The sequence below is a fragment of the Vombatus ursinus genome, unplaced genomic scaffold (assembly GCF_900497805.2).
Source record: "Vombatus ursinus unplaced genomic scaffold, bare-nosed wombat genome assembly UNPS02014847.1, whole genome shotgun sequence".
NCBI lineage: Eukaryota > Metazoa > Chordata > Mammalia > Diprotodontia > Vombatidae > Vombatus > Vombatus ursinus.
The window spans coordinates 21,450,321-21,462,574 of record NW_020954625.1 but is presented as its reverse complement, the minus strand read 5'-3'; the positions used below and the strand labels follow the sequence as shown (position 1 = coordinate 21,462,574).

At 41.5% G+C, this 12,254-nt stretch overlaps 1 protein-coding gene across 1 annotated transcript in view; it reads left to right on the top strand.

Moving 5' to 3' along the window:
- The window catches only part of PRKG1 (protein kinase cGMP-dependent 1), a 1,334,778-nt gene that overhangs the window by 1,167,814 nt on the left and 154,710 nt on the right, over nt 1-12,254 (top strand). Inside the window, exon 8 of the mRNA XM_027840670.1 lies at nt 243-308. Within this exon, the coding sequence (XP_027696471.1) occupies nt 243-308 (66 nt within the window). The remainder of the gene's footprint in view (nt 1-242; nt 309-12,254) is intronic.

Genomic DNA, 12,254 nt, shown 5'->3' with positions numbered 1-12,254 from the left:
TCTCTCTCTCTCTCTCTCTCTCTCTCTCTCTCTCTCTCTCTCTCTCTGTGTGTGTGTGTCCCTGGTCTTTTTCCTAAATCCAAGACCAACTTTCTTCCCATTATGCCACATTGCAGATTTATTCAAAATCCAACTTAGGATGGGCAAGTCCAAATACCTTAATTAAGGAAATATGTTTTATTAGACTTATTCCACCAAAATGTACTGCCTTACTGAAGGTCCCTTTCTATTTTAATTTTTAGGGAAGACGTGAGGACGGCCAATGTCATCGCAGCAGAAGCAGTGACCTGCCTGGTGATTGACAGAGAGTAAGTGCATTGTTTTATTCTTGCATCATGTGTTTGGGGGATGTCATCAGCAGGAGCACTTGACAATCTATTGATGACAATGTCTCACATTTTATGAGAGACATCAGCTTTTTCCTGCTGTGGGAACTCTTTTCATTTTTACAAAGATAATTTAATAATTGATTACTACATTATATTCTTCCTTCCCATGTGGGTACAGTTCAAATCCAACAAGCATCTTCTATGTACAAGCCCATGGGCTGGCCATTATATCTATAAAAACAAAAAGAAAAAAAATATTGCCTGACTCCATCCCCAAGAACTTTGTATTTACTGTGGGGAAACAACATATACACAGATAAGTACAAATATAATCATTTGAAGAGGATAGAGTAAGATCAGAAAAAAAAATCCCATCAGAGACGGCACTCAAGCTGCAGCTTAAAGGACGCTGGAGATTCTAAGAAGAGGAGGTGGGGTGGAAGAGATTTCTGGAGTGAGGGGGGGTGGTAGAGCCTGTGCAAAGGTACAGAGATGGGAAATGAGGGAATGCCAAGTTCAGAGAAGAGCAGATAAACCAGTTTGGCTGGAGTGGAGACTGAGTGAGGAGGAGTTAGATGCAGCTTGACTGGAGTCATAGACTTTAAAAGCCAAGCTGATGAGTTGATAAGTTTGCATCTCATCCTGAATCCAATAAAGAGTCATTGAACTTTCTTGAGCAGAGTTACATGGTTAGACATAGCCTTGGAGGAGATTTCTTTTTATACCTGAGTTGAAGATGTTGTTAAAGGGAGAAACTAGAAATTAGAAGTCCAATCAGACTACTTCAACACCATAATCTCAGCTCCCTATTGTGCATGAATCATATGCCCAACACAGTCTATATTTGAAAAGATCAAATGACCCCAAAAGAAACATTCTGGAGATATGGCCAGTCCTAAATACTGTTGGATTTCAGGGCCACTTAAAAGTTCTCTTAATGAAAAATATTGCCTTATCTCTATTTCCATGGCTCCATTTTCCACTATTATTGGAGTTGAAATTGCTATCCTTTGAAGGGACTTGAAACCATGTCATATGAAGTGACTGAAGGAAGTGGCCTTGGTTAGCCTGGGGGAGAGAAGACTCAGGAGGGACATGAAGGCTCTTCTCAAGCATTGGAAGGGCTGTCAGGTGGTTGGGTAATTAGACTTACTCAGTTTGGCCCTGGGGTCGGGGAAGACAAGGCAGGAGAGATGGGGGAAAGTTATGAAGAGGTCAATGGAGGATTGATGTTGGGAAACACTTCCTAACAATTAGTACAACTCCCAAGGGCAATGGGCTGCCCCAGGAGCTGGTTAGTTACTCAATCAACAAGCATTTATTAAATGCTACAGTGTATCAGGCATTGTGATAAGCATTAGGGAACCTAGAAAAGCAGAAGAAAGTCTCTGCTCTCAAGGAGCTCCCAGGCCGATGGGAAGTCAATTATACCAGCGTCTAGGCAATTTTAGCAGGAGAGGTCAGGCAGCTGCTACCTGCATGTCTACTTTTCAGGAATTACAAAGAAGGGCTCCTTATTTAGGAAAAGAGTTGAACTAGATCACTCAAAGTCCCTTGCAATTTTGAAAATCTATGGGAAGGTCCAATTCTTTGGTTGTGAATGGGATAAACAATAAATAGGAGAGGGATGTCTCTAAAAAGACATCTTTCAGGCTTACAGATTACGTGGGCAAAGCCCTCTTGCCCTCTCTCAGCAATGACTTAGTATGGATTAACTTATCAAAGCCCCATCTCACATGGGGCACAATGGCTTTAGTGGAAAGAATCACAACATTTACAAGTCCTGGAAGCTTGTGGACATGACAAGGACAGTGGATTGGATAATGGGGCCAGCTACTAGGGTGAGAGGAGCTCATTCTTGCCAAGAAAGAAAAGACTACCTTTGTCAAATTATCAGCAAAGGTGTGCCCTGGCTGACAGTAAGAATGATGGAAAAGTAACAGGATCCAAAGCTATGACGGTTAAGCTGCCATCTTGCTTAACATGTCAAGAGTTTCTCTTTCATGATGGTAACACTATCATGCACTTGATTAACCAATGTCTGAAAAAAGGATCCTTCTTCTGTCTAGGCAGCAAGGAGCTCTGAATTTACTGTCAGAAGACCTATATTGGAGTCACAGAATCGTAGATTTAGAGCAGGGAGAGACCTCAAAGTACAACCTCCACCTCATTTTACTGTTGAGGAAATTGAGGCCCAAAGACATTCAATGACTTGCCCAAGATCACTCAGGTCCAATGTAATAAAGGTAGGATTTGAACCCAGTTCCTCTGACTCTAAATTCATTGTTCTTTTCACTGTATCATGGTCACTTAATAGGTGGTTGGTAAACTCTGTGAATCTGAGGAGAGGTGGTATGTGTGATAGAAGTGCTAGGTTTATTATCAGAGGACCTGGATTTAAATCCTGCCACTTTTCACCTGCAAAACCTTAGAGAGGTCACATTACTTCTATAGGACTCAGTTTCCACATCTATTAACTGAGGGGGTTGGGCCTGAAAATCAAGTCTTAAATCCTTTGCATTTTTAAAGCTATAATCTATATTCTTGATTATCCTGAAAAAAAAATAGGAAGAGGTACCAAGTTTTGTCCCTCTTCCAGAAACCAAAAATCTTAGGATCCAGAGCTGTACCTGGAATTAGCTGTGTTTCTTTCAAGCCTTAATGATCTTGGTTGTAGCGGAGAAATACAGAAGAGAACATAAAAAAGGATGGGTGGCTATGGGACCCCGAAGTATCTCTCTCTACTTTTAAAACAGGACTGAGCAAGCATTGAAATCAAAGAATATATCTATATTTTTTTCCTCAATAACTGCACCATGATGTCCTGTCAAAAGCCTGCTGTATGGTATTTAATTTATGGCCAATTAAAGGAACACTGGGGGCTTAATCCAGTGCAAACAGATGGTAGCCATTAGAGCTGTCAATGGAAGTAGCTTTCCCCTGAAATTTACAAGCAAGGTACCATGTTACATAAGCCAGCCCTTCTGCTCCATCATTCCATGGGGATGAAGAAAGGACATGATGGTAACTAATCATGCTTTTCTACAGTAAAAAAAAAAAATCCTCACTGAGAAAAGGAGAAACACAGAAGTGATTTTAGCTAAAGCCTTCTCAGAGCAGATGATGTCTTTCTTGTGACTTAATTATGACTTTGAGAAGTGTCTGCAATGGTTCTGAAATTAGTAAAAATAAATTGTCCAAATAGCACTCAAAATTATTCCAGTCTGATGAGCTTGTCTGTCTCTAAAAATCCATTTCTTATCCATGTAACAAGCCAATAGGAAACATTAAAAGGTCCAATATTGGAAGTCGATAACCTAGAAATATGTTTAAGGGTGAATGTTGTTATTTTTGTAATCAATCACAGAGAGACTTTTCCCTCTATTTCAAAGGCACAAGGAGTTACTCGTTGATCCACATATTTCCATTTGGTATAAAATCTGTGATTTTTCAGCACGTTAAAGGCCATTCTACTCAGTACTTCAATAACATCCTGATAATAATATAAGAACTTTTTTAAAAGAATAAATACATTCCATTGTGTGTGTGTGTGTGTGTGTGTGTGTATGTGTGTGTGTGTGTTTTAAGATTCTATATTTAGGGGCAGTGAGGTGGCACAGTAGATAGAGCACTGGCCTTGGATTCAGGAAGACCTGAGTTCAAATCCAGCCTAAGACCCATAACACTTAGTAGCTGTGTGACCCTGGGCAAGTCACTTAACCCCATTGTCTAGCCAAAAAAAAAAAAAAGATTCTATATTTAGTGTAACTAGTCCTGTCAAATAAGGAGGTAAACCCAGATTGCTTACAACTCCAAATCTATGATGTTCTGAAACTAAAGCAATCAAGCCAATGACCAAATATGATCAAAACAAAAACAAAAACAAACAAAAACGAAAACAAAAACAAACCTTTAAGTTCCCAGTGGCTCTGAGACCACATGGATTGGAATATTCTCTCCAACAATCCATGGCCCTGGCCCATTCTGGTACAGATCTGTTTCCATTCCCATCAGTTTATCACAGGGAATCCACCTAACCAAAGAGGCCTCTTCTTTTATCTTAATATTGTGAATTTGCCATGGAATAGGATACCAGGGTTAAAAATGGAATTAAATTCAGGTGCCTAAAATTATTATAATTTATTTTATAAACATATTCATTTTAATCAAAAATATTCTTTTGGTTTTCATCTTCATTCCTGTTTGCTCTTCTTCTATTAAAAAAAATTGTTGTTACTATTATTAATGGGAAGTTATATGGCTCAGTGGATAGATCGCCAGTCTAGAGTCAGGAAGATTCATCTTCCTGAGTTTAAATCTGGCCTCAGACACTTATTAGCTGTGTGACCCTGGCCCAGTCACTTACTCCTGTTTGCCTCAGTTTCCTCATCTGTAAAATGAGCTGGAGAAGAAAATGGCAAACCAGTCTAGGATCTTTGCCAAGAAAACCTAAATGGAGTCATGAAGAGTCAGACATGACTGAAATACCTGATCAACCACAATTCCTAATTACTCTTATGCCCTTCCTGCCACTTTGGCTAAATCTCCTGATACTGAATAATAAGCTCCTTTAAAATGACCAGGGACAAAGTGGGGTTCCTTCAAAGGTAGCAGTTAGATACTTTCTTCTTGACAGGTTCTAGAGCGGGTTCTAGGTCAAGTCCATATTAGATGCTATGTCCTTTGAACTCCCTTCCTGGGGTTCTGTAACTGGTTTTATTAATAGCAAATACCTTTGGAGCTTAAATAAGGCAAAGGTTCTCCTGAAGCTCCTTGAGAGACCTTGGACCATGGGGTTGAAGGTAGCTCTGGTTTTGGACAGAAATTTGCTCTTGAATGTGAGCACTGGGTAAGTAAGATGTGGCACTAGTTCCTTTGCAAATAGGTGCCATCCTCAATGTCTGTAATGTCTCAGCTCTCTTGGACCCCCAACAATCCTGCCTCCCCATGAATTCTAGTTCTTCAGCAATGCCCAGCCCAGACATTAAAGCATAACATCTCTAGGGGACCTTCGAGGTCACTTGGTTTCCAAAAAGGCTCTCCATTGTCTGCCCCCTGAAATCCACTGATCCATGTATTCATTATTCACCAAATATTTCTTAAGAACTTAGTTTGTGTATACTACAAGATCTGTGGAGGGTGAAGATGCTGTTGAGGCAGGGTTATAGTACCAAAAATCTTACTTTATTACAATTTAGACAATGTCAGCAAAAAGCTCTGCTTCACACATTCTAACAAGTCAAGTCAGGCCAGAAAGAAGCATGATTTGGCATAGATCAAAATGGGTCTTTATAGGGCAAGTGGACTTCTAAACATGAGACATATCCCACCTGGATCTGTAGTATACAGGAAACTTATACTCTCGGTGGGCGTGATGGGTTTATGTCTGTCAACTACTGACCCTGGGGGCAGGTTGTTTTGTTTCTGGGCAGGAGAGACTGAGACTATCTAATCTGATAGTCTTTCACTGCCCTTGGAAGTCTAAGACAGGGCAGGGCAGCCTCTCTCTTTTAATTAGTCTTGCATAAGAATTGAGTGAAGAATGAGAAAACATTGGGTTTAGAGGTAACTTTTCTTTTAGCATCAAAATGGAAAATTAGATTTTATAATGGATAGAGTAGGGTTAGAAGAAAATAGAATTCTATTCTATAATGGCATTACTCATGTCAAGAAAGGGGAAAGTATGGTGACCCCATCTTCCTTCTACCAAAAGGTCATATCATCATAAATTGAGAGAAAGAAATTAAGGACCATCTAGTCCAAGCCCCTCATTTAAAAGATGAAGAAACTAAATCTCAGGGAGATAAAATTACTTGGTCAGTATCACACAGGTAGAAAGTGATAGAGGCAGATAAGTTGGACTGCTGACCCAATAGAGCTAGTAAAGGGGTAAGATATGAGCACCAATAGCTAGAGCATGCATTAGATGGCTGTCACTAGGGTGCTGATGGTGATGGGTGGGGCAAGGACCAAGGCAAGCACATTAACCCTTGGTCTGTTCTGCAACTGGTCTTCAAATCATAATGTTCCTTACTGGGTGTTGCTACTCAGACCACCAACTCTGGTCTCTAAGGTGGCCCAGAATGCCAAGGGCTCCTCAGAAAGGTTTTTAGATAGAGCTGAGATGGCCAGTGGCCAGATCCACTTAGGCCAAAAACCTTCTCTTGATTCTTAATTCAATTTTCCATACTCCTCACCAGCCCTTAGCAAATGCAAAGAGTTTATTTGGGGTGCATTTGTTCTCTCCTCTTTCAATAACCATCCCTCTTTCATTCAACCCAGGCCTGATTTAGATTTCTATTTCTTATTACTGTGCTCTCAGTAATTAATCCTCACCAAGGTTTCAGCCAATAAGGGATTGATTATCCCTTACCCAGGGACATTTCTATTTTAATCAAGAACTCATAACATAATAGATAGAAGGGACCTAATAGAATACATAGTCTCGGCTTTCCTTTTTAATAGATGCAGAAGCTGAGACCCGAAGAGGAGAAGTAACTTGCTTTAAGTCCTATTCTTGGATTCAAACCAAATTTTTCTGTCTAAATCCAGTCTTTTTTTCCACAACAAACTATTGCCTTACACCATGCATTTTAAGACCTAAAGGAATGATTTTCCTACGGTGATATTTCAGCCATGGTCAGGTAGCAGATGAGACATGTTTGGATTTTCTGAGTGGCCCTTAGATGACTCCTCATGGCAGCCACCTACCTATTCCACTGACTCACGAGAATGCCTTTGGCCATGCTGGCCCTCTGTCAGTATTGCAGGTGGGGGCATGGCATGGGGCAGGAGATGCTAAGACCAACCCAAATGTCTGAAGATACTTAACGTAGGAGTGGCAGCTCCATGGTTGGCTTCCTGCTGGAAGCTTGCTTTTCCAGCCTGTGTTTTATCTCCTTCTCAATGACCTTGAATTCCCAGGCTATATATTCCTTTTCTGGAAGCAGACCACAGGCTCTCTTCTTCCCAGGTTTCCTTTTTCCAAACCACCCTTCTTCTCTCTCTTATGTCTTCCTCTTTGTATAATGTTCCTTCCAGAAAACACAGCATGGAGTGGTGGTAAAAACAGTGGAATTTGAATCAGAAAACATGGGTTCACATCCCAGTTCTGGTGCTTATTCACTATCTGACCTTGAGCTTGAGTCTCCCAATCAGTATGTGTTCCTGTTTCTGTAGGCATTATTATCAGATCCAACCTAGGCACTCTTGCCCATCCTCTGCGAATCTTAACCATGTCCTCCAGAGAGTTCCCAGCAAGGGGTTCAAACAATAGTATGAGGGCCTTTCTTGACTTTTTTGGGCATCTCAAGGATAACAAGGGACCAGAATGTGGCTTATCCACCCATCTTTATCCCTCCTCACCATAGGACCAACCCAAGTTGTTTTTATCACCCCCCACTCCTCATGCATTTCTCTTTTAATCTTTTTTTAATCAACAAAAATTGACTTTCTCTCCCCCCACTTCCCTGAACATATACATACACAAATATTTCTTTGATGAAGTCACTAACCACAATCCTCCTTTGTTATTTCTTTGTGTCAGGACTTTTCACACCTGTCCTGTGGCTTTCCATTACCCTTTGGGGGAATCTGCCTTTTCAGTTTTCAGAGACTGTTGTGTCCGTGAAAGCATCTCTGGACATGACTTCCTTTTGTTTCCTCCATACGGGAGTTAAACTAGCTGATCCCTAAGGTCCTGTTCAACTCTCAATCCTACAAAGGCTCTTTGAGGGCTTCCAGATGCTTTGGAACAAGTAGTTTATCAATTGGGGGCAGTTGGGATTAATATAACACTTGTTGGCTTCAGACTCTCCTCCAGCCTAAGTAGCTTTTCTTTTATCTCATTTTGCAGAATGAAGCATGGAGAAATGTTAAGGGCATTGGCTGGCTGATCACTGAAAATCACATGGTCCTGTGTACTTTGGGATTAGCTATGATTTGTTCTAGGCTCGTAATTTTAAGAAAATTTCTATAGATTGGTGCATTGTTCAAAGAAGTGTTAATCTGGAGATGTAGAAATCCAAGAAAAGGATTTTCTAAATGTCCATTGCAAGGAAGGAAGCTGGCAAGGTCCTTTTACCTTTGGTTAACTGAAAAGAGAAGTGTGGGAAGTGGAGGGATGACTATAAAGGCTGTCCTAAAGTATTTCATCTCCAGTTGGGATTCAAGGATATCCTAGGGAGAGGCAGAGTAGAAGTTGCCTCTACAGGATGATTTGATGGGAAGCCCCAATTCCCTCACCTTTTGCTTATCACTTACACTTATTATGTAACTCTGGCATTGGGGTTTTGGTGGTTCAGAAAAGCATCACTCACGTAATTGATCCTTAAGGAATTCACCATCTTGTTGTATGTGAGCTCCTACAAGGCAGGAAATATCTCACCTTTGAAAATTTGTATCTGCAACACCTAGTACACTTTCTGGAACATAGAAGACACTTGATATGTGTGTGCTTCTTTTATTTTTTATTTCTTTTTGATTAGTCGTTTTAAAATTATTAACAAACACAAACCTAATACATAAAGGAAAAATTGTAAATGAAACCATGAAGTTCTATTTTATATATATATATATATTTATTTAAATAACACATTAAATTGAATTGGGTAGTTATGAAAAAGTATCTGTTAGTGTTTCCATCTGAACTTTTTTGCTTCTGTTTTTGTTTTGCTAATACTGTTTGTTTCTTTTAAGAAATGGTTGTCGATGGATTGATTAATTGATCTTATCCTTTCAATAAAATGTAAGCCCCCTTGAGGAGAGGAACTAATTGTAGTCTTGCTTTTCCTAGCAGCTAGCACAGTGGTCTACACATAGTAGATGCTTGAATACTCTTATTGGATTGTATAATCAATAGTACAGCCACAATTTCTAACTATGAGAAACAGAACATATAGCTCAGAGGTGGCAGATTAGAGAGTTGCTGAGTAAAAAAGTCTTGAGCCTTATCATGGGCTCATAGAACGTCATCTTGAAGGGACCATCATATTTAACCTCCTAACTTTATGAATGAGGAAACTGAGGCCCAGGGATATTGAGGGATTTTTCCCAAGTCCCACATAGAGTAACATAAATTCTATAGTATAGAATTTGAACTTGTGTCTTCTGTATTCAGAGTCAGTGCTCGTGGTAGGAAGAATAGACAAATTCCTACATCCATTCAGCCTGGTATAATTTTTCCTTGAAAGATACTGAGACCATCTTGAAGTCTTGGTTGGCTCAGAAGATTAAACACTCAGATTGTTTCTGTCACTGCCTGGTCACCTGTGTACAAAGCAGCCAGCAGGAGCTCCAGGTGTGATCTGATGCTTGGCTGGTGGCTCACTAAAGGCAACTGCATCACAGGCGCTTCACTCATGAGTCAGTGTGAGGGATCTTCGATGCCTGTCCTTCCTTCTCCTTCCAAACCTAAGGGAATCTCTTCTTGTTAATTATTGAATGACCTACAATCATCACATTGTTTCCCAACATGGAACCTAAACTACCAGGTAACTGATCTGAGTCAGACTTAGCCCAGAACACTTGGCAAAGACTTGAGGATGGTAAAGAAAGATACATTTAAAAAAAATGATCCTAGGTTGTATGGAGACAGGAATTAGGATATTGCCCTAACCACATTGCCCTTTTTCAGATGCAACACTCGTAAATGATGTGAAAATTCATTACTCTCCATTAGCAACATTTATTAAGCATTTACAGTATACAAGGCATAGTACTAGGCACTGGGGTATAGAGATGAGAAATGGCTCAGTACCTGTGCCTTAATGAGCTTATATTCCTCTGCAGCAGAGAAAGCAACAAGTACCCCGGGATAAGTAGGGTAGTAGACAATGTGTAATGAGGGAGAAGATAGGACCCAGACAAGGCCTTCTGGGGAAGTTTAAGTAAACACTTTGAACTGAGAGACCACTCAAATGAGAAGACGTTGTCATTGGGGGGGTGGTCAGTTCCACCTGCCTGATAGCCTTCCAGCAGAGCACGCAGGACCACTCGCCAAGTGCATTGTCAAGGGGATACTTTGCTGAGTGGGATTTAGGCTGGATGAGTGCCAAGGTCCCTTCCAAACCCAAGATTCTATGATTCTTTGCTTCTCTGATGTCTCAGAGGAGGGGAAGAACCAGGCCTCTGGGTTTTTTTTTTCTCACATCAGAAGATGAATGCGCCCCAGTTGACCGAGGTCTTTGAGTAGATGAGTCTCCTCTCACTTGTAGTAGGTAGAATAGTTACGTTGAGTGTCGGTCGGCCGGCGCGTCCACTATTCATAGGAAGGCACCAAACTGAGTCAGGATTTCCATTGAATTCCGAAAGGTGAGCCTTACTGCTCTCTGTCAGCGGCTCTTTCCCTTTGTTAGAGGGAAAGGTGGTGCAAAGACAGGCTTCCAGCAGGATTTTAGCGCGCCTTGAAAATCCATGGCGGAGCGCTCTGCCTGAGGTTGGAGGCTGCGTTGTAGATTGTTCTCAGACTTCCTGAGAGAGTTAAGTGGCTTTGCTCGCTTCGGCAGAAACACTTTCCTGGTGAGCCAGTCGTTACAGGCTCAGCTGGGCCTTCAAGATCTAAAACTTCCCACTTTCCAATGAATATGCCTTATGATTCCTCTCTATTTTGAAACTGATGTCATAGACCCTAGAAGCAAGGAGCCTGTGTATTTGTTACCTGCGTGAGACCTCAGAAAACAACGTTTAGCTCAAACGGAGAAAGCTTTAGGATCTAACAGTTTGGATGACCTATGGAGGAAATGTTGCCTTATGTACCCCACGCCCCATAACTTGACCACTTTGAAAAGGATCCTTTCAACCTTCTATAGCTGTGAAAGTCCTTGGGACTTTAAGTCTGCACAGAAACCAGAGAAGGGTGGATAAATGAGGAATCTGCTGTTCACAAATGAGGACGGCAGCTACTCCTGGTATGGCTTTTAGTAACAGTTCCAGGTTGCCAAAGCAGCATGGAAAAAGTCTCCTTGATCTAAGCAAAATAGCTCTTGGTCTGCATACATAATCCAGGCAGAATAGTAGGGGTCAAGGCAGAAGGAAGGAAATGGATTGTGGACCTGGAATTATAAGCTCACTGATTGTTCTAACAGGGTCGGAAATTTAGAGCTCAGGTGCTGACACACCAGAGTCGGAAAGGGGTCTCATGACCTAAAGACTTGGTTCAGGTTGGGGGTGAGGGTGAAGGGAGGGGGGAGAAGGGTGAATGACCTGAGTTAAGCAGTCTCAGAAATGTGAGTAGGGCAAAGAGGATCAGCCACATCTGTCTAGCATGTCAGAGAGACACAGAGAAGTAGAGAGGCAGAGGCGGAGACAGAGAGACAGAAATGAAGAGAAAAAGAGAGATGATGAAGAGAGACATGGAGAGACAAAGAGAGACATGGAGAGATGAAGAGAGACAGGGAAGAGGGGGGAGGAGGGAAAGGAAAGTGAGAATAGAGAGAAGAGACAAACAGAGACAGATGAAGAGAGACATGAAAAGAGAAGAGACGGGGAGAGGGGGAGGAGGGAGAGGAAAGCGAGAAGAGGAGAAGGGAGAGACAGAGAAAAACAGAAATACAGAGACACAGAGAGACAGAAAGAGACAGATAGACAGAGAGTTAACAGATCACACTGCCTTCTCGGATATATAAGGTTAGAGATTGGACCTGTGACCTCATTGGCATAGGTGGGCTCCCTCTACCGATGCAACTTGGCATCGGCCCGGCGGTCTATGTCTTAGAGAGTTTCTTAGGGCACTGAGAGTTTAGAAAGTGACTTGCAGAAGGTCATCAAGCAAATGTGTATCAGAATGAGACTTGACCCCCGGCTTCTGGGTTCTGCAAACAGTTCTCTCTCCTCTCTGCTACACTGTGTAAGTGCCTATCTATCTGGCCTGACCTTCTGTGCTTGTGTGTGTGTGTGTGTGTGTGTGTGTGTGTGTGTGTGTGTGTG